General features: G+C 44.0%; 1 protein-coding gene across 2 annotated transcripts; it reads left to right on the top strand.

Moving 5' to 3' along the window:
* The first annotated feature begins 1,035 nt into the window (after positions 1–1,035).
* LOC105287615 (nidogen-2) lies at positions 1,036–20,730 on the top strand. 2 transcript variants are annotated; one of them, XM_011353254.3, is made up of 20 exons: positions 1,036–1,304; positions 9,860–10,138; positions 10,345–10,550; positions 10,638–10,729; positions 11,000–11,146; positions 11,769–12,002; positions 12,352–12,880; positions 13,052–13,218; positions 13,402–13,530; positions 13,618–13,716; positions 14,265–14,432; positions 16,498–16,623; positions 17,038–17,160; positions 17,490–17,833; positions 18,287–18,623; positions 18,889–19,117; positions 19,510–19,685; positions 19,818–19,926; positions 19,992–20,110; positions 20,325–20,730. In XM_011353254.3, the coding sequence occupies exons 1-20, from the start codon at positions 1,077–1,079 to the stop codon at positions 20,459–20,461; spliced, it is 3,978 nt and encodes a 1,325-aa protein (XP_011351556.1). In that variant the 5' UTR covers positions 1,036–1,076; the 3' UTR covers positions 20,462–20,730. The 2 variants fall into 2 exon arrangements, with proteins under 2 accessions (XP_011351556.1, XP_011351557.1); XM_011353255.2 differs by lacking the exons at positions 16,498–16,623; positions 17,038–17,160 and having other exon boundaries at positions 1,037–1,304.
* The last annotated feature ends 734 nt before the right edge of the window (positions 20,731–21,464 follow it).

Consider the following 21,464-nt stretch of genomic DNA (forward strand, 5'->3'; position numbering starts at 1 on the left):
TCCTTAAAATCCACGCACTGATTACAACGTGTATCGCGTAATCGCGTAACCTTGGCATTTGAATAGTTCGAAGATGCAATTGAATCAATGACGATTTCATGCATGCGAAGAGAATACGCGCCGCTGTAATACGCGAATGATAGCCGCGTACGTGCAATTTGATCGCACGCGCGCACACATACCACGTAATTTACGAATCTATCACTGAAATCACACCTTTATCACCTTATTACAAACCATTGTTGACTTAAACGCGGGAAACGTTTTAACTGTGCTTTCACGCGCTGCGAAAATGACGATGCACATCGAATAATTTTCGGAATATTTCGAAATAGGTACGCAAATTATCAAGATTCTTTGTAGAAATTCGTTATAAAGAATCAAATTCAAGTAAATAAAATAAAACTTTGTCCTCGACACAGCCTGCCACCAATCCCTTAATCCGGGCAACAAATGTGAACGCTTGCAATTGAAATGCACGCTTAAACGATAAATCGCAACGTGCATGATCACGCAATGCAACTTTCGCGTAACAGCATCGCCTCCACGAGGATTTCATAAGATTACATGAGCGTTATTTATCCCACACGATAAAATCTCTCAAAGATCTCCTTCCGGCAACAGAAAATAAATCGTTCAATGTTTTACAAAGAAAATAGAAAATAGAAAACTTCGGTAATTTATCAATCTGCTGCTATTTCCTGTATATTTGGTCATTCACGAACGGCTGAGATCAACGCATCATCACGTCAAGCGATCATCACTCGTCACGAGTGGTGGTTTATAGATAGAGAATGGAAAAGAGAGGAAGATAAGCCCAAGAGTCACGTTCGGAGAGATACTCCCGATTGCACGTTAGGCTATTAGCTGCGCCAGGATCGGGGATGGGGATCGGAGCGTGTCACGAAATTATCAGCGAGCCTGGCGTTTCGTCTGCTGGGAAGAGCGACAACGACGACGACAAACGGGCGGCCTGCGGAGCCGCGGCGGCGGGAAAAGGCGATTAGGGGGCGACAAGAGCAGACAAGAGCTCGTGGCCAAGTCGAACAGCAGTAACGTTAAGGCAGTCCGAGAGAATGGCTCGCGACGCAGCACGCTGGAGCGTCCTGCTGGGCCGGCTGGCCCTAATCGCGCTGGCCGTAATCGCGCCCTACACCGCGGCCCTGTCCCGGAACGATCTGTATCACTACACGGGACAGGGTGCATCCACCCTCGAGAGCGGCCCCAACGGGATGCTGATGTCCGCCGAGACGGCCCTGAAAACACCCATCGCCTTCTACGACAGGATCTACAACTCGATATTCGTGAGTACAGATCGCAATCCTGGACGCCGTCGAGTAATGTTCTGGATATTCCGACCTTCGTCGAATGCTTAAATGGTCGAAGAGAATATTATGATTATCATGAATATTTTTTTGCTGTTAATGAAACTTACACTTTTATAAATTTTCGTTGGTTGAGTGATACTACTAATATATTGAAGTACTATAATGAAGATAGATGTTAATAATGTTTTCTCTTTTCCCCGATATTCTTAATGCACGAATTTTTGTGAAATAAAAGATGGATTTTTTCACAGTCACTCGCGATATATTCAGAACTGTTCACTTTCATCTTATAATCATGCTCGTTGTCCACCAGAAAAATCTCTCTTTACGCACATAGCTGTCTTTCTTGTTTCGTCCTATTTTGTAAATGATGATACAATTATTACCAGACATTTAAAGAAACTTGTGTATACAGAGATCAATATTACATATACACATGTTGTTATCGACATATCACAGTATGATATTTTTTGAATCAATGTCAATGAAAATTTGCGAAAGATAACGAGAATTGTAGTGGGAAGCTTAACCGACTCTGTGACAAGCATGCATATAATTAATCCTTTGATCTTAATTAGAGCGTATAAAATAGCTACACGAGTTCATAAGCGGCTTAAATGTTTTAAAGTTCGTAAAATAATAGAATATATCATGCAACGCGCTTCATCTCTCTGATGACATAATCGTTAAAATTTCTACTCTATTAAACATCCAAATTTCTTAGAAAGCACTCAACTAATAAAAATTTTTATAAACTATTATAACCTTATATTAGAAATCGGTATGTTGCGCCGTTTGTATTTGTGAACACGAGTCAAAAGTTAATATTAGATAAGTTGGCTATTTTTGTTTTTATATTCGTAATCCGATTAGCAGTAGAAAAGATCATTCCAGTCAGACAAACGCGATTAAGTTTGATAACCCGCAACAAATCTGCGATCATGTTATATTTTTGCATTTGCTGCAATATTTGTCTGATAATCTCGTTTCCTTTGCAACGAGATAAATTGCATTTTATTTTTTGAAAGAAAACAATTTATAATTTCGAGATATTCTGGAGTTCAAGTTAAAATTGGCATCAAATTTAGATCAAAAGTAATTCTATCTCATTTCCTATCCTTAATCATCATTAATACGAAATTTCCTGATTACATTCCTGATCACATTTGCTCTAGAAGAAAAATCTATAATGTAATCGAATGAGAAAATCTATTATTGATACAAATAGCAATAAAGTCGTCAGATGCATCGATATGCTTATTTTATCCGCGCGACTATGCAGAAAGAAAAACTTTTATAGAATGTTTCCGGCCATCTTACAGATTAGAAAACTTAGCGTCTGTCGTTTACGCGACGAAGTTCAATTTATCGTGATCTAAGAAAAAGTTGCGAGACGGCGAGACGAGCATCTAGTAAGACGGCGGCGCGTAATTCCTTGGTTAATATCAATTTATTGTGCGCGCTAGACGACGATGACGGAGTCGCGCACGCATCATTCTCTCAATTCGGCTCGCGGGCCTAATCCGGTCGACATCTTCTCGCACGACACGAATTCATTGCGCTCACGATGACGAACGAATGACTCTCTGGACGGCACAATCGCGCTTAATTGCGGCGGACGCGCCGCTCGTCGCGTATAATTTACGGGGGCCTCTTAATTCGTATGAATGAACGAGCGACAGCGGCGCGAACCGGAAGACGATGCAACGCGCATCTCCAGATGCCGAAACGAAACGCGCCGAAAGTCCGGCCGGAGGGAAAGCGCGCCTCGAGGAAGCGCGCGATGCAAAAATGCAAGCGATGCAAGAATGCAAGAGAATGGTCGCAGCAGTTCTCTCATAATCTCAGTTTCGAATAAAAATCTGTTCGTATTCGATTCTGAACGATTATCGTCGAAATCATAAGGCATGAAAAAATTCCGAGCATAAATCTTATGAAACTGATTGTGAGATAATTTTGTATTTGCAGTGTCAAACTTTTCAAGTCTCGGACATGACTTTCAATAATTTAATTTAAGTTACGGACTATGAAAACGTTAAGCAAACATATCGAAATAGCTTCTGAAGACTCGTTCGCTTTCTTGAACATCCATCACATCTCTCCTTCCCATTTCGAGGAGTAAGAAATCCTGGGATCATCGAAAACGCAACGAGACTACATGCTCCGGTCCGTTCCTCGTTAGCGGCAAAGAAAAGATGCTCGGATCTTGATCGCGCTCACTTGAGTCATCGCGTGAACATCGGTGCGAGGATAGATGATCGTGGAAACCGGCAGCGATCAGAAAAGTTCCCCGCGTGAGATCTCACGTCGCGCGTGATCTCACTTTTCCGCGAATCATTGTACTACCGTGGAGGCGGCGGTGCATGAATGAACGTTAATTATGCGCCTGGTACTCAAGCACAGATTAACGCGCAGGATTCATCTCCCCGGAGCGATTTATTGCGAATCAAGGTGCATGAGCTCACGCATGGAAGCGTTTGTGCATTACGCCTCCGCGAGGAGGCGGAAACGTGTCATCAACATCTTCTCGAATGAAGAATAGTCTTCCTAATGAGACCACAAACTTTAATTCAACAGAAAGAGGGGCACCTTCAATAAGCCGCGATTAACTTAATCAGCATTTTATCAGCTCTTTGAGGAGACACATCTTTACATCGGAAAGATACATATCATTGAAATGATCAAATTATGCAGGTATTGTATAAAGTACCTATATTAAAAGCTGATTGTGCAATTTTCAATTTGGAACCAAAAATTGTCATAATTTATTGATGCCGCGTGCTTTCAAGCAAGGCTGCGATAGGAATATCGGTCCGAATACCGATTCTGGAATTCATTTTCGAATCAACATAACGTTTGCAAGTCGCCGCCAAAGCGCGGTATTAGAGTCATGATCCGCCGTGATCCGTTCCATTCATTGGGGTCCGTCAATAATTCAAGCGTCCGCACAAATCATCGTCGCATTATTGATGACGTGCGTACGTGCGTTTCGCTTAGGGACGCGCGTCGAGCCGAATCACACGCGGAAACTCGGCCGGCCGGACGGGCGCAAAGTATAATGACGGATAATTGTGAGAGACTAGGCGGATTAAGAGCCTAGAATGGGTGATTCTCGATTTTGCAGGCATGGAAGTAATACGTGCACTCTCCTACCTACAGTGATTGTATCCTCCTGACAGTACAAGACACAAATATCGAGCGCTACTGCCGTGCTTCGCACGGTGAAAATCAGTTTTGTATACTCCGTGAAAATTCTTTATTGTCTTTCTCAGCGACAGAAGCAAGGAGCAGTAAATATGACAGAAAGAAGAATGTTTTAATTTAGGATCTCATTTAGATATTAATTCGATTAAAAATTCCGAGCTTATTAAATTCTTACGTAATTTCTCTTATCCTTCGATGTATGTATATTTATTTCTAATGATTCTTTTGATCTTAACATTTTCCCAAGTTTTTCAAAACACTATGCACAAAATTACCATTTGACGTTAACAGAAATGAAAAAAAAACTGAGAAACATTAAATGCACCGTTTGATAGCACAAATCATCAGGCGATTCACGTTTAAGTATTACCATATCAATTATAAGTCACGCATTAACGTCATGTGCATCTCGCGGAAACATAAACATCGGCCATTAATCTTGATAATTTTTCGCATTAATTAAGCTGCATTCGAGGAAAAATCGTGCCAATGCGTATCCTACATCCGCGTCGCACGGGAAAATCGCACGCCTCGCCGTGACCAACTGGCCATAAAAATAACGTCACTTGATTCTTCAGAAAAACATCGTGCTAAAAATAATTGTACGACGTTTCTTACTTTTGTGCACTGAACGCGTACGAAAAGCTCGGCGGAGCACTCGCAATCGAAATACGCGATAACGGGCAGACAACCAGTCTACGGCGTGGAACCGTCGTACAATTAGCCTTGGCATTTTCCCACATTATTTAGCGGAGTGTCAGTGGGAGGAATTGCGAAACTCCGCTCGCGAATTCTTCCAGAACGTCATCGCCGGCGAAGTTCAATTAGCCTCGGCACGAAATTCTCAATTAATTGCAACATCTTTTCGAGTTTCCTTTCTATGACTGGACTTCCGGCCTACATATCTCGTCGCGCGAACCTTGAAATCATCCGCTACGACTGAAGCTGCAGTTTCGCGACGCTGCAGAGGATTGTTCAACCGTGCTGAAAATCAACTTTATATGTATAATATATACTTTAATTCTCGCATATCTTCCTTGATCCAACGCACTCATTCCATTCATTTTTTTGGATAGCCATCTTCGCAGTTTGTCAGAAATGCCAAAAGAAGAGAGCGCGTGCCACGTAAAACTTGCTAGCCGAGTAAACTCAAAAATAAAGACTTCGCTTGGAACGCAAAGATGGGTGGAAGTAAATTGATATAGGAATTTTACTTCGTACGCGTTATAAGGGAGATCACGTAAGAATTTAGGAAGCTCGGAATTTTTAATCTCTCAAAAATGACGCAAGACGATCAAACGATAATCGTCATCGTACAATACTACTCCTCGCAGAGCGCTCGTACGCTTGTATTTGCTATGCAATTTTTCTGGTGCAATTCAAAATGAAAACAGATAGTTTGAATAAATTACTTCCGCCGGTTACTCCTCTCCCGTTTAATGAATCTGTTTGTCGCACGCGCACACTTCGAAATAGGGATTCAGACAATTTGATAATAACGGGATCAATTGCAGGCGCTTTCTTAAAATCGTTAACCATTCTAAAAGAGGAATAAGGTAGTTTCGGAGACATTGACAGAAAGCTGGACATTTGTCACAATCTGCATCATCAGTATTAATTGACATTCATTAAGGTACAAGATTGGTAGCTGCCTAAAAAGAGATTTATGCTCCAATTTAAAAGACTTAGCATTCCGGGATTCCAATGGACATTCCCGTGCCCGTTTAATAGAGCATCGGAGCACGTGGGCGGTATTATTATTACGCGGGCCCCAGGTCAGTGGCAAATCGCGATCTGGCACAGATGCATATCGCGACGTATCCGCGAGCGAACTAAGACGCGACGACGGTCTACTTAGAGGACCTGCCTACACGACAATCATCTCCATTTCGTCGGTTATCGCCGACGATTCGCAGTCATCAAAATGATTGTGGCCGATTGCGCGATTGCGTTAGCGCGCGCGGCACGCGTTACCGAAACCGGCTGCCTCTTGATTACCGTCGCAGATGACTCGTGCGCGCACGAGCGAGCGAGCGACCACTACTATGTGCTATTGATGATTCCGCATGCACCGAGGTTACCGCGGATAACATCGAGGTCCCGGGATCAGCATACGAATTCATGTACATCCGTTCTATGCACGCGCTCAGCCGCGCTTACGCGTCGTCGAGATGTACCATGGATGTTCATTGCGACCGTTCGTTGAGATTGTTATAACGGATTACGAACGACGGAAATGTTTGCTACCGCGCGTCGTTAAGGCGAATTACGGTGATAATTTTTCGTGAATATGTATGGAAGATATCCAAGCTGATAATAAAACATCTGTGTTTGTTAAGCGTTAAATAATACAGTGAGAAATTACTTTCTCTTTAATAATTGTAAAAAATGTGTAAAATAGTAAATTTTTTTAATTGAAAATGCTAAATTAAAACATGAATTATGAAATCTTTGTCGATTCAGAAAGTAATCTTAATTAATAAAATCACTACCGATAAAGAAAGAAAAAATCGTCGAACGATTTCGCTCAAACAAATCCCTCGTTTCTATCCCCGTCCACCTTTGATATTGAAACATTCGTCGATGTGTGGACCGATCAGAAATTATTTCCGTAGTCGTATCCGACTTGCCAAACACTAGAACGTTATCGACGGTATCAGGAAGAGAATCGAACGACCAGCACGGATTCCTCCTGTTACTTCCAGGCGGTACTATCTATTTTCACCGTTTTCTCCCCATTCATCGTGGTGTGTGTACGTGTGTGTCATCGGCTCAGCTCTAACCTATGACCTCCTCCGCGATAGCCTCGACGGTGATAGTGGACCGAGCTCTCCCACTAGCTGACTTACGCGAATGTCAAAACGTCCGAGCACGTAGACGAGCTTCGGCAGCGGCTATCGGTATCGGCTTGATGTTCCCAGACATCGATTATCGGATGCCTCGATGACCGATACTGATTACCGGCCCGTAAACTTTGCGCGTGTGCCCATAACAGAACGAATAATATCGATTGGACGTCGGAAATTGGAAGGCATTCGCTTGTTTGAGCTAATTGTTGTTACGGTTGCTGGATTTAGCGCTCGGAAACGAACCATACGCGATATGAACAAATTACATCGAGAGAAAATCCAGAAATTCTCTCAACAAAATCGCTCGTGTCAAACGTCTCTCAACGATGAAATAAAAGACTAGTACCTTTGCCCAACGAAATCATAAAACGAGTCTAATGTCAGGATAGTGTCGCAATAGGGATTATTACTTTGTCGCCCTAATTCGTGTCAATTCGCCTGAACCGGGTCGTCGGTTAACGATTGCGCGACTTGAGCATTAAATTCGACGCGGCGCCCGTGATATTAACCTCACGTGAAAACAATATGGGTCATTTGAGCAATCGGACCAATCCAGCCTGAACTTAGAATGGCGCATAAGAATTACCAACCACAAATCGGAACGTGGGAACACGAGACACGAATGCAAATCGGACGTCAAAATTTCTCGTGAATATTAAACGAACGAACAATACTTCTATTCATCTGCTTTAGAATCTGAATATTGTTTTGCAAATATTCATCGTTTTTAAGAGAAATCATAAAATTGATACTTTTCTTTTAACAGCCTGTTCTAAAAAGATTGAAAGCTGGTACGTAATTATGACGTAAGTTTAAATCGTTCATTGAAAATAAAATTAGAAGACAATGGATAGCGTAATATCAAGTTCACTTCCTTGATTTAAAAGTTAAGCAACATTGTCATGCCAAGAGCGAGCACAGTGTGAGAACCGCGTCGATCACCTCCTCCCAGCGTAATATTTCGAGCGGTTGCGCTGCTCTTTCGGGGGAGTTTTAATTTTGTCTGCTTAATGACTACGAGAGCTCCTGTTTCTTACGAAGAGACAGCTGCGCTCCGACGCTGCACGGCGAGTGCAACGTATCAAATGTGAGGCAAGAGTCGCGCGTTTGGCGCACTTCATTTTAGCCAATTGACGAAACGGATGAGCGGTCCCGATGACATGCACGCGCGTGCACGATCGCTCTTCCTTCTCTCGTACAGAGAAAAGATCAGAAAAGAGTAATAAAGAATAATTCCAATTTTATTTCTCCGCCAGTTGTACGATCCTTTCCCCCCGGAGATTAAACAAAGTTTCGCAATATGAAAGAATGATAAGAAACGAGGAATAACTGGATTCGGATCTTCGAAAGACGATTTTGTCGTGTACCGAATTCTCACCTTGCGATTATTTTATAACGTTTATATAATAAACTATAATTTATATCCACTGTCACGAGATATATCAAACTATTAATTATAACGTTACATTAATAATAACATTACATAACATTAATTATAACATCTTCGAATAATACAATCGCTACTCGTTAGATTTCTTTCTTTCGCTCTACGAGTTTGACTAGAAAAGCTCGTTAACGTCCTGCAGACACATTTCGTCACTCTCACCGCGGCTCCTCCAACGAGATCATCACGATTCCTTAGCTAGACTAAGCTTACGCGAGTGCGACGCCGTGTTCCCGCGTCATAACGAGCGCACGAGTCGTTGGGTGAATGACTCCTCGACGACTCGAGCACTCGCTCGCTCATTAACGTGCGTGCGTGTGCATCGCGGGATTCGCGCGACCAACGTCTATGATACGGGGGTCCAAGACCCCCTCTTTGATTACATCACCGTCGATTTTCGCCAGCACGTGCCGACGAATTACCTGCTGACCCGCTGACGCCGATCCGACCTTTCGCACATCGCTGGACGGGATCTGATTTACTGTCGCGTGCCGACTCGTTCTCCACGCCGGAATTAACGCGGCGTTACCACGGGTCGACGCACTCTGCCATCCAGATTCGCGTTGCAACGCGTCGAATCGCGACGAAGATCGCGCAATTATTACAGCACTCTTATAAAACATCGCCGAAAAAGATACTCGAGTGTCGCGAATGTCGTTAATTAGCGTCGCTTAGTTAATGAAACTGCAGCGCTGTAACAGAGGAAAGTTAACGCGCGTTCAGGATACTAATGATAACGTGGTATCTAATTGATCATCGTGCTAGGTTGAATAACGTGACGTGTATGTGTAGGATTATAACTGAATGTTCAAATGAATTATCATTTCTATCTCAACGTCGGAAGACGCCAGAGTAATCGCCATACATTTGTATTCTGCTATACTTGTGTAGAATGCTCTTATACACACACATAAATAGATAAATGAAACTGTTGAAGGTTTCGTGACCGATTTATTTCTTCATATCGAGCATACTGGCAAATGTAGAATAGAAAGTGATTAACAAACGTCGAAAATCGGTTTCTCCACTTTCAGGTAAATGGGAACGGGGTTCTCTCGTTCGCCAGGGCCATGCAAAGGTTCTTCAACATCGCGTTCCCTCTCGATGATCCAGTCATCTCGCCCCTCTACACGCACGTCGACACGAGGGGCTCGGGGACGGTTTATTGGAGCGAAACCGATTCTCCCGAGATTCTTGCCAGAGCCGGAGGGCTGGTGCGAAGCGCCTTCAAGAACGCCATCGACTTTGTACCCACACACGTCTTTCTGGCCACTTGGGTGGATGTCGGTTATTACAACGAGCGGAACGATAAGGCAAGTTTTGAGCATCTTTGAGCATTCTGCACTCCCCGTTTCTTCGACGAGATAAGTCTTTAGTTTGACTTGACGAGAATTTCTGCCGGCACTCCTCTGACTTCCGAGATCGCATTTGGAATTGAACGTTTCCTCGCGTAGGGAAGAATAAATCCGCGTAATAAGCTTTCGCGAGAGCGGCATTCAACAGCGGGGTAGTTTTTCAGGTGAACACTTATCAAGTCGCTGTATCATCCAACGGCACGCATTCCTTTGTCGAGCTGTTGTACCCGGAAAATGGTATACAGTGGATACAAGGTGAATCGCATCCCAGCGGGCTCCCAGATGCCAAGGCGCAGGCGGGATTCATGAGCGAGGGCAGAATGTATACCCTGAGGGGCTCGGGCACCGACCAAATTCAGAATGTCGACAAGTGAGTAATGGGGGAGAACGGAGGCGGCGCGGCGCGGCCGTATTCACGCGCGCGACGTATTCATGGGGCCTTTGTAATTGTTTTCAGGTGGTCGAACATAAATAGGCCTGGCCACTGGCTATTCCAAGTCGGCCCGATCGACGAAGGAGAGAACGTGAAATTTCCAGATAATATAGAAGGTAACGAATTTTCTCAAAACAATTATCAGTACGATAAAAAGTCAGTAAAGTGTCAGAAAGGAAATGTATTATAAAACGTTTCAAGGTATCAACATATATTTGCTCGATCATATATATTTTTGAGAGATCAAAACATTGTTTAACATGTTTCCAACTTTCTGTACGAGTATGACTTGATATACATCATGTATATCATTATTGAGATAACCAAATTCAGGAATAACAGTGCCAGATGCTATACCCACGAATTAACCAATATACATTCGTTAGACACCATGACTATGCATCAAGCGGCCAGCTGTAGGACCGGCGCCACCACTTGTCACAGCAAGGCGACCTGCGTCGACTACGAGATTGGGTTCTGCTGCAGTTGCAAGCAGGGCTATTTCGGCAATGGGAAATCCTGCCAGCCAAACGGTAAGCTATTCATCAGCGCGGCGTTCGCGATTCCGTAAAAAATTCGCGTGCTCGCGGTCACGAGATAAGCTCGAACTAATGGCATGCAAACGCGACCTTTGAAGTGTTCTCAAAAGGGGGAACCAAAGAAGGGATCTCTCAGCGTTTCCCCTCACAACACTCGACGACGCTCCGTCTAACGCGGACAAAGGTACGCAGAAGTCGCAGGGCAAATAGATGCAGTAAATAGCTGCGTTTGCCCGCGTGCTCTCTGATCTATTCATAGTTTCCGAGACTGATTCTTACGACTTCCATGGTAACACCGTAAAACGGCAATACGAATACCCTGAAACGCGAGCTGTGCGGCTCTTTGACGACCGTCTGCGCGTAGAAGCGCGCCTGCCAATAATACCATTTCCATAAGAAGAGAGCTGCGACGTTTCTTTAAGAAATACAAAAGATTGAGATTGTATCTCCCGAAGCGCTACTTTGCGCACTTTACACAAACCTCGTATAATCTATACAATATCTCGCATGCGGAAAACGATTACGCAACGATGGTAATTTATCAAAGGAGATGAGCGATGATATTGAAAAGGGAAATATATACTGCGGAACTTTCTCTGAAAAATTCAATTTTCAGACGTGCCTCTTCGTGTGATCGGACGGATAAGCGGCACGCTCAACGGCATTGAATTCCCCTCGAGAGATCTTCAGTGCTACGTGCAAACCAAAGATGGACGAACATACACCGCGTTATCGAGGGTACCCGAAGAAATTGGCGCCAGTTTCCAACTTCTTGGCAACTTGGGCGGAGTAATCGGCTGGCTGTTCGCGAAACCTGTTAGCGACACCGAGAACGGATACGAGCTTACAGGCAAGAAGCTTACGTTATATTTATACTATAGAACTATAGAATTCTCGGAAATAGAATCTGTCCACGTAACATCTTTGAGATATCTCAATCTCTTCATCTGATTGAAAAACCTACACGATCTTCTATATCTTTTTAAGTAAATTAATAACTGACGGAACTACATGATACGCTGATGTTATGAAAAACACAATAAAAATTTTCAGGCTTCTCTTTAAGAATAATCATTTCTACATCCGGCACTAAGTACAATCATGATCGTCCTAATACCGCATTCGACTAATTTATAATTGGAGAGATTCACGCGATAACGATCACACACAGACGTTCATACGAGCATGTTCATGAACAGGCGGCTTATTCAATCACACGGCCGAGCTGGTCTTCCCAGCGACCGGCGACAAAGTGACGATACACAGCAAGTATCTCGGATTGGATGTCTTCGGTCAGCTCAAGATGGAAGCGGACATCAAAGGTTCGGTGCCGTACCTGGAGCGGGACACCCGAGTAGACTATGGCGACTATGACGAGCTGTATACCCGCGCCAAACCAGGATTAATTCGCGCACATAGCGAACGCACTTGCAAACTCCTGCGGGGCGGCGGAGACGAACGAGAACTTACCTTCACGCAGGATCAGGTAATTAGTTACCATGAGTGTCCGTACGGAATCTTCGATCCTGAGGACGACACGACCAGGCTTAAATTCTCCCGAGGCATCACGACGTACGAGGCCACCGAGAACATCATCCGATTTGCCATCAATACCAAGATAACGCCTCTCGAGGAGGAGGACCCGTGCATCCAAGGACGACAGACCTGCGGCCATCATAGCTCTTGCGTGGTCGACGGGGACAGTTTCAAATGTGTGTGCAACGCGGGGTGAGTGTTTGATCTTAGAAAATCTCTTTTAAAAAATTTGAAGAAAGTCGCTCCTTATACTTGAAGATCTTAAATGAGTCACGATTCTTTGAACGAGTATCGATAATGTATTATATTTATTATACATTGTTAGTGTAGCATAATACTGAATTTATTATGTTTTTCTAAAAGGTATCAATATCTGTACGAAGAGGATGGCAGTGCGATCTGCGTGGACGTGAACGAATGCACGGCCGGTAATCATATGTGTTCTCCAGACGCGCAGTGCATTAATCAGGAGGGCAGTCACATGTGTCAATGCCGAGCTGGCTTTACAGGAGACGGTCGAATTTGCGAAAGTAAGTGCACTTGCAATTATTTCGTAATAAAGTGTTAGTTCTGCAGTCGCAGTTACCGTATCACGATAACAACCGCCCCAAAGTCGGTCATTCTTCTCGCCACTGATAGCAACGAGAGGAATCTTAACATCTGACAATATTTTCTCGATCAAACATTATTTTTTAATTGTCTCTCTTCTGCAGGATTATCGACTTGCGAAAACATCCGCTGCGGGGATTACGAGCAATGCACGATGATCGGAGGCGCGCCTACGTGCATCTGCATGCCTGGTTTCGAGGACACAGAACAGGGTTGCTACCCCGCTCAGCATGGTAAGAGCATTTTCGAGATATATATTATGATATATTATGATCGGAAGCTGATATTCGCCGATAAACGCGATAACTATTCATTTACAGTGTCCTGCAATGAGGAGGAGAACTGCTCGCCGTACGGACTCTGCAGTTACGATGGAAATAGAAAGAAGCACGTGTGCATCTGCATGCCCGGTTATGTCGGTGAGTGAAACGCGAGGATTCTTTTGCCTGTGGTTGATAATTTATCAAAAACAATTTCGAATATGAGATGTATAAAAATCGTAGCATCTAAGAAATAACTGCGAGATTCTGTGTATATAAATCGTTAATATTTGGATACAATATCCTACTTATCACAGGCTGTTTATCTGCAGTAGGTGTCCACGCATGTGACAAGGAATACTTGGTAACTCATAAAAATGTGTCATCTTCGTTATTTTTTGTCTCTTCATTAATAATTCTTCGTGCTGTTATCTCTCATAGAACCTTTTTTCATACATCCAAAATATATAATATGCGTGCTATACATTGTAATTTGATAAATGTTTGATTGCCTTAATTGAGTATATTTTTCCAAAAGAATTTAATTTTTAATATTTTAACGCGCATTAGAGACGAAATGATTAAATTAAATATACTCAATTGTCGTTTATCGCATGCAACTCGATGCAAGTGTAATCCACAATCGTATAAACCCCTCTAAACTTGTACATTTTCTATCCGTTATTCCCATACACGACTGATCGCAGGCGATGGGTATACGTGTTACTCCGAGTCCGATGTCGCCACGACAGACGAACCGCCACGACCGCAGTGCCTGATTGGGGTGTGTTGGTGCCCGAGCGGCTGGGACTACCGCAACCATACCTGCGTCAGGCAAGAGGGAGAATACACGACGGTTGACTACAATCGGGACTGTAAGTTGCGCGCAAAACAATCCCGTCATCGGTAAATCGTACGACGTTTCCCTCCGCATAACTTTTGCGTAACGCGACAGTTTCGAGCTCGAACGACAAGATCGATCGCAATTTCTCTCAGTTATTTGAACGTGCATCGTAAGCATGTTACATGCATGTGGCATGCATAGCACGAGGGAATTATTGACAAATAATGACATTTCTTAATTGCAACGATAATTAATCGAGCATCAATGTAATAACTCCTCTTGTCGAGATGTTTGTAACGTTAAAAAATTGAGGATTCCCGGAAAATACTACCAGGATACGGAACTGCAAAATTTCATGATAAAAATTCGGACATATAATGAAAAAAAACAGTCCGTGTAACAAATAAGAGTAATATTTTATATAATGGAATAGCGTAATGGCTGTATTACATTGTGCAATTATTACATATTCAAACCGCAGCACCGTTTGAATTTGAACATGCGTATATTTTCCGGGAATCGTTCAATTATACAAGCGAGTACTAAAATATCCAGTCGCGAATTAAAAACGCGGTTTGTCCGAAAAACAATTTTGCACGAATAATAATCGCATGCGAACGTATTAACACGAATAAATTGCGTCCTCGCTCCCCTACACGACAACCGTATTTCCTGACGAAGCAGATGTACGATCGTTAACAGTATGCGACGAACATCGTTCGTCGATACATCATGCGTTTTAGTATCGGCACGTCCGCTCCAGGAATGCATCAACGGCGTCTGCATATGTCCCCGGGGATACAGTTACTCCGATTTGGAACAAATTTGCGTTCCGCTACCAGGATACCGCCACGACACGAAAGGGGGTTCACCAGGATTTAACCGTATGCACTCACGATGCACTTACGAGGCACTCACTGCTTGGCTTTAAGTTTACCCATGTTCATTAACGAGCATTAAACTGCTTTTACATGCCTGGGAGACCATCCTCTTTAACGAGCGTCTGCCCCCTCCGTATGACGAGCTATCCTTTATTTCCGCGCGCGATTGTTCAATTTCATTAACCCGCCGCCGCGATGCGCAGCCCGTCTCGTCTTATCGCGATAATTAACGAAAACGCTCGCGGACTCAGACCGCGAATTCAAACGCACGCACGCGGCAACGTTTTTGCGACAAAACCGCAGCAGTTGTTGGCGGTGTAATGAAACGCGTCGACGTCGTTTTCACGAGGCACGATACGAGTCGCATGAACTCATAGCAAGCGAACGAGCTTGTACACCTGGGCTTTTTCTTGAGAGGCAGGCCGAGCAGGGAAGAAGTTTACCCTGTAAATAAGTGTACTCGAAGTTCCGCCATCGTGCGAGTCCTTAAACTCACTTTCAGAAACTTACGATGCGCAACCTTTTAGTGAATAGCGCGAACGGAAGATTGCCTCGAGAAATTGGGAAATGTGTCTGCAGAGCGTATAATTCTCCTGGGAGGGAACTGCGGGGCCGTATTCAAGCATGATTAAAATATCTCAGCCCCGTTAAACGGTGGAACATGCATTTTTCATGTTTCATATTTACGTTGTGAACGTAGAAAATATTTTCCTCGTCTCAAAATAATTTCATGCGCGCGTACGATATATGATTTCGTATCGAGATGCTCGGGCGCTTCGGGCAGAAGATGTTTTCAGTGTTCATGCGCGAGATGTAAACGTTCCGAAAGCTGTGCATCAAATGATATCAAACTAGATTTGATATCCCGAGGATTCTAAACCTGCGTCAACTTTCGTATTTTCCGGTGATATTTTCTCGCGAAACTTTCATCCCGCGTAACACTATAATAACACTATCGATTCGTCAGAGAGAGAGAGACGCGGAACGAACACCGGGTGTCCCAGAATACCGCCAACGAACATACACTTTGCACGTGGTTGGCGGAAGAATTCGATAATTACGTGCTCGTAATTCCTCGTGATCGCACGCTCATAAAACCGCGGGCAGGATCTCGCCGTGTCCATTAAACTCTTCGGTCTCGCTATCGAGACAGCCAGCCATCGTCGCCGCTTGCCATGCAATGTATCATAATCACGCACACACGCTTGTGTCCAGTATCATGCAACGTGGTGAACAGGTGTCATCCCTACGCCCAGTGCATCTACATGGCGGCTACCGGCGACTACGAGTGCCGCTGCAATCCGGGATACGAGGGCGACGGTATGGAATGCATCAAGACAGGTATGTAAAATCTTGCATCTTGCGTCTCTTGCGCTTAGCCAACCGACAATCGATAAGAATGCATCGGAGAGCGCATGTTAAACACCCCGCGGCAATATATTGCAGAACGTAACGCAAACTTGCGAGGAAAACTTTCTCACGTGAATACGGTAAGATCAGAATTTTTAAGTTATTGTTGTTGCGCTTTTACTAAAAGCACGAAAGTTTCATAAAAAAAAAAGAAGAGCATCTCAACAAAATTCAACATCAAACATTTTGTTTCCTCGAGGCGTAACAGCGCTCTTCGATACGCTTCTTCGTTCATACTTTTGCAATCGTATTTTCCTAGAAAAGTCGAGAATCGCGCGAAAGGAGTGTGAAGGTACGTTAATCATATCATAATGCTGTGACTTGCTCATCTTTTTCTTCGAACAGAGATATCCTGCTTGGAGGTGGACATCTGCGACCCGAACGCGTCCTGCCAGCACGAGGAACCGCTGGCAAAGTGCGTGTGCAATCCAGGATACGAGGGCGACGGAACAACGTGCAGTCCTATCGGTGCTTCCCTACTTTTTTTTATCAATTTTTGTTCCGCCAATTTCGCACGTGTCGCACTTAGGCGCGCCTCTACAAATGCCGATTTCTTCGATCTTTCGATCGCGACGATCTTGAGCCACGCATACATATTGCCTCCTTTGCATCCGCCGCATTACCATATAAATCGAGAAAACCACGATCGTGATCTGGCTCTCGGGCGTTCTCGGTTCGACCAGTAATTATTTCAAACGATATCAAACTCGCATGCGTTCTCTTTTACAATCGCCCCGCGCGACGCGGAATCGACTCGAGATACGGTCCAGGTCCCTAATGATTTTCTCATGTTCCAGACGAGTGCAACGACAATTCTGACTGCGAGGAGAACGAACGGTGCACCTACCATCCCATGAGCTCACGCTACGAATGCACGTGCAATCCTGGATACAGCATGGTGGACGATCGATGCGTGCTGTCCGATTGCGCGACGAATCCGTCTCAGTGCCACGTGAACGCGCAATGCGTGCCGTTCGGCGACAGTGGCTACAAATGCACGTGTATAAACGGCTATCACGGCGACGGTATGCGGCAGTGCGTGGAAGACCACATTGGCTGTAACGTTTTGAATAACTGTGGTCGAAACGCAGTCTGCGGATACAATCAGACGTCGGCGAATTTCGCGTGCATCTGCCAACCGGTGCGTATAGACTAGTACCGGTGCCATAATACAAGATAATCCACGTATCACGTACGTATCGTGCAGTCACACGTAATGTATTACGTGATACACGTTGCATACGTGAGTATGTAAAGTAACATTGTACGCGCGCTACCAAGTTAATCGTGAACTTTGAGAATATTCTGAAATTTAGCTTGATGGGAATTTAAAGATTATACAGGACAGAAACTTGCTCACGTCGAAAATAAAAACAATTCAAACCGTTCTATTATCAATTTCGTCTCAATTATATTCACTTTCATCAATAATCTAAGTATCAATAATCAACTTTATTTCGAAACTTCATATATTCAATAAAACATCAAATTCCAAAGATCAGATATACTTGTTTTCGACGACGCAACATCTGACGATCACTCTAACGGCGAATCACGGTGTAAAACGGAAATGTGATCGTGATTCTGCTTTTAGGGCTACTACGGCGATGGGTTCACATGTCTACCGCACACCTCGTGCAGACACGACCCGAATCTATGTTCCGTAGATGCAACCTGCGTTTCGGCCGGCGAAAATCAGTTCACCTGCGTCTGCAACGAGGGTTACACCGGCGACGGTATACACTGTAAACCACGACCGAGGCATGACTCCAACTTTTTGCTGGTGAACCAAGGGATGGCCACGCTGCGGATACCGTTTGTACCCACGCCTATGAGCCCGGGCCACCCGATCTACATCGCTTACTCGCAGATGGCGATCGCCTTGGACATCGATTGTCTCGGAGGCAAAGCTTACACCAGCGATATTACCGGTAAAAGCTCATTTGTATTCAGATAAAGCTATCTACTCCGAATGTGGCCAGCGTGTATCCTTGACGCATCTAAGCTTTCAACGCTCATGGCGAAATAATACAGTTTCCATGCTATTATAGATGCAAACGCAAAGCTCCAAGCCGCGTAACACGACAAACTTCGAATTTGACCATTTGATTTATTGCTAACAACGTTTCCCGATGAAGTAATTATGATCCGAGAACGGGATAATCTTACAAGATAAAATCGCAATCTGTCTCTCAGGCAACAGGATAGTCGAGTTATCTTATAACGGATCGATGGCGCAGACGTTCATTCCGAAAGTTAGCAGTCCCGAGGGATTGTCGATCGATTGGGTCTCGAGGAACATCTTCTGGACCGATTCCGGCAAGACGACCGTCGAGGTCGCCAGTCTCGTGACAAAGAAACGCAAAGTCCTCGTTTCCGATGGACTGGTCAATCCGAGGGGAATAGCTGTTCATCCATACCGGGGGTAAGGATGCCGGCGCGGGGGAAATCTATTTGCAAAACTTTTCAGTCCCGCGCACTTCGGAATTCCTGTCGATCTTATCTGGAATCTTTTGCGCTATCTGTACGAGTGAAAGGAAAGTAGAGCGATGCATCTCCTCAAGAGATTTAGATCGCGAATTATTTTACATTGCATGCGAATTATAGAAAATCATACAGCTTTCCTTAAATTTTTAAGTAACTGAAAGTTGTTGAGTTTAGTTGACAGAAATCATAGAATGCTTTTAATTTTACTTTTCAATTTTTCAATGTTATAATATTATCGAAGTACTTACATTAGTTATTAAATTAACATATTGTTGACGCGCACAGTCGTATGTCAAAACTCACGAAAATTAATTAATACCGTCGTTTTAGGAAAATATTCTGGTCCGATTGGAACCGCTCCTCTCCCAAACTCGAGTGGGCCAATGAAGACGGTACGGACCGAGCAATCTTCCTTCAGGGTGATTACGTTAAGCTGCCGAACTCATTAAGTATCGATTGGTCGACGGATGAGCTCTGCTGGGCTGACGCCGGCACATCCACGATAAGTAAATACAGATTTTAATCACGTGAACGCTCCGAAATAGCATCCATTAATCCTAGCGGAAGAATGTGTGACGGCGCTATATATATTTCGTTATCGTGGTACTCGCTGATTTCAAATGATCTCTCATTTTCAGGCTGTATCGAGATTGACAGTAGGGAAGTCAACGTCGTCGCTAACGAGCTTACTTATCCGTTCGGCTTGGCAATTTCGCAGAATTATTACTACTGGACCGATTGGAAAACGTAAGACAAAGTACACGTCAGCAATCGCTGACAATTCTTGCATCACGCTCTCCTCTGCGTTTCAGACACAAGATCGAAGTTGGCATGAAAACCAACGGCGAGAGGCGACAGCCCCTATCGGTCCCGCCAGGTGGAAGCGGAAAATTGTACGGCATCGTGGTCGTTCCCGAATCATGCCCGAGAGGTAAATTTTCCTGTTCCCGCAATTTTTAAGGGCAGGAGACATTCTCGAAGTGTAACTCCAAGTCGCTGCCTCGGCCAAGTTTTAATCGAGACCAAAGACAGAGTTAACGAGACTTCGGAATTTTTCTTGTTTCTCTTTAATGACAAATTCTTCGGAGGAAAAATTTAATATCACCGTGGATTCCATAAATATTCACGACCGTCCTCGTTCGCAGTAACCAATGTGTGCCAGTACGACAACGGAAGGTGCAACAAGGATCAGCTCTGTCTACCGGACGGCCAGGGCGGCAGGACGTGCGCGTGCGCGGACGACGCGACAGGACCTTGCACCGACTATCGTTATCCATCTTAGATTCGTCCACGATCTCGCCACTGGGAGGAAAAACGGAGTCCTGCACTACGTCCGACTAACAATACGGTAGCAGATAAGAAAGTCTCATACTGGAGCTCACGTCGAGCTAAAGTCGCAAGTAACTAAGCACTAGACCAAGTGTTTAATTAGAGCTATCATCGACATTGTCAAGTAACATCTACTTTTGTATCTAACAGCCGCGACGCGCGCGATCCAAGTTGTACTGCGACCCGGCTTTATTTAATAAAAATAAACGAAACGACAGATGACGTTGGTTTTATTCACCACGTATATATTTATTCATCACGTTTGCACTAGTTCCGCCATCCGAATCTTTCCGGATTTCTCTCGCCTGATTACTCTTATAATTAAATACATGAAAGTAAAATAGAGACCGTAATGTAGAAAGTACAATGGAGAGAAACTTAATAAAAAATTTCTTTATAGAGATTAAATATAAAAGAATTATCTAATATAAGAATTAAACCTGGCACAACGAGGAATGAAATTTCATTAACCGGCAATCACGGTTACAGAAACGATCTCTTCATTTACGGTATATAACGCTAATGAGTACGTACAGCGTTAATAAGTAACTGTAATACTACCGCTTACACTCTAAAACTGTACAAAAGAAAAACGAAAAGCGGAAGTAAGCACGATTTTTCTTACCAAGAACGCAGTTCTGATTCTCTAACTTTCTTTATTCATAAAATAACAACCGATTAAGTAAAAGCGAGTTGGTACCTAAAAACACGTTCGCTGCTTTATTCCGGGATTTCGAAGGGATACGTGTTCTCCTTTCAAACACTTCCTGTGTGATTTCCTCAGTCCCCCTCTGTCGTCCGAATACTGTCACAAAATACTTCTTTTGAAAATGGTATTTAATCGACCGCGGTGAAATTCGACGGGCGATACGGCGGAAACGAAATGAGAAGACGATATAAAAGATAAGACGGCGACCTCAAAAACCGACAAAGGAAAGACTCGGTGCTCTTCAATG

The sequence above is a fragment of the Ooceraea biroi genome, chromosome 5 (assembly GCF_003672135.1).
Source record: "Ooceraea biroi isolate clonal line C1 chromosome 5, Obir_v5.4, whole genome shotgun sequence".
In the NCBI taxonomy this organism is placed as follows: Eukaryota; Metazoa; Arthropoda; class Insecta; order Hymenoptera; family Formicidae; genus Ooceraea; species Ooceraea biroi.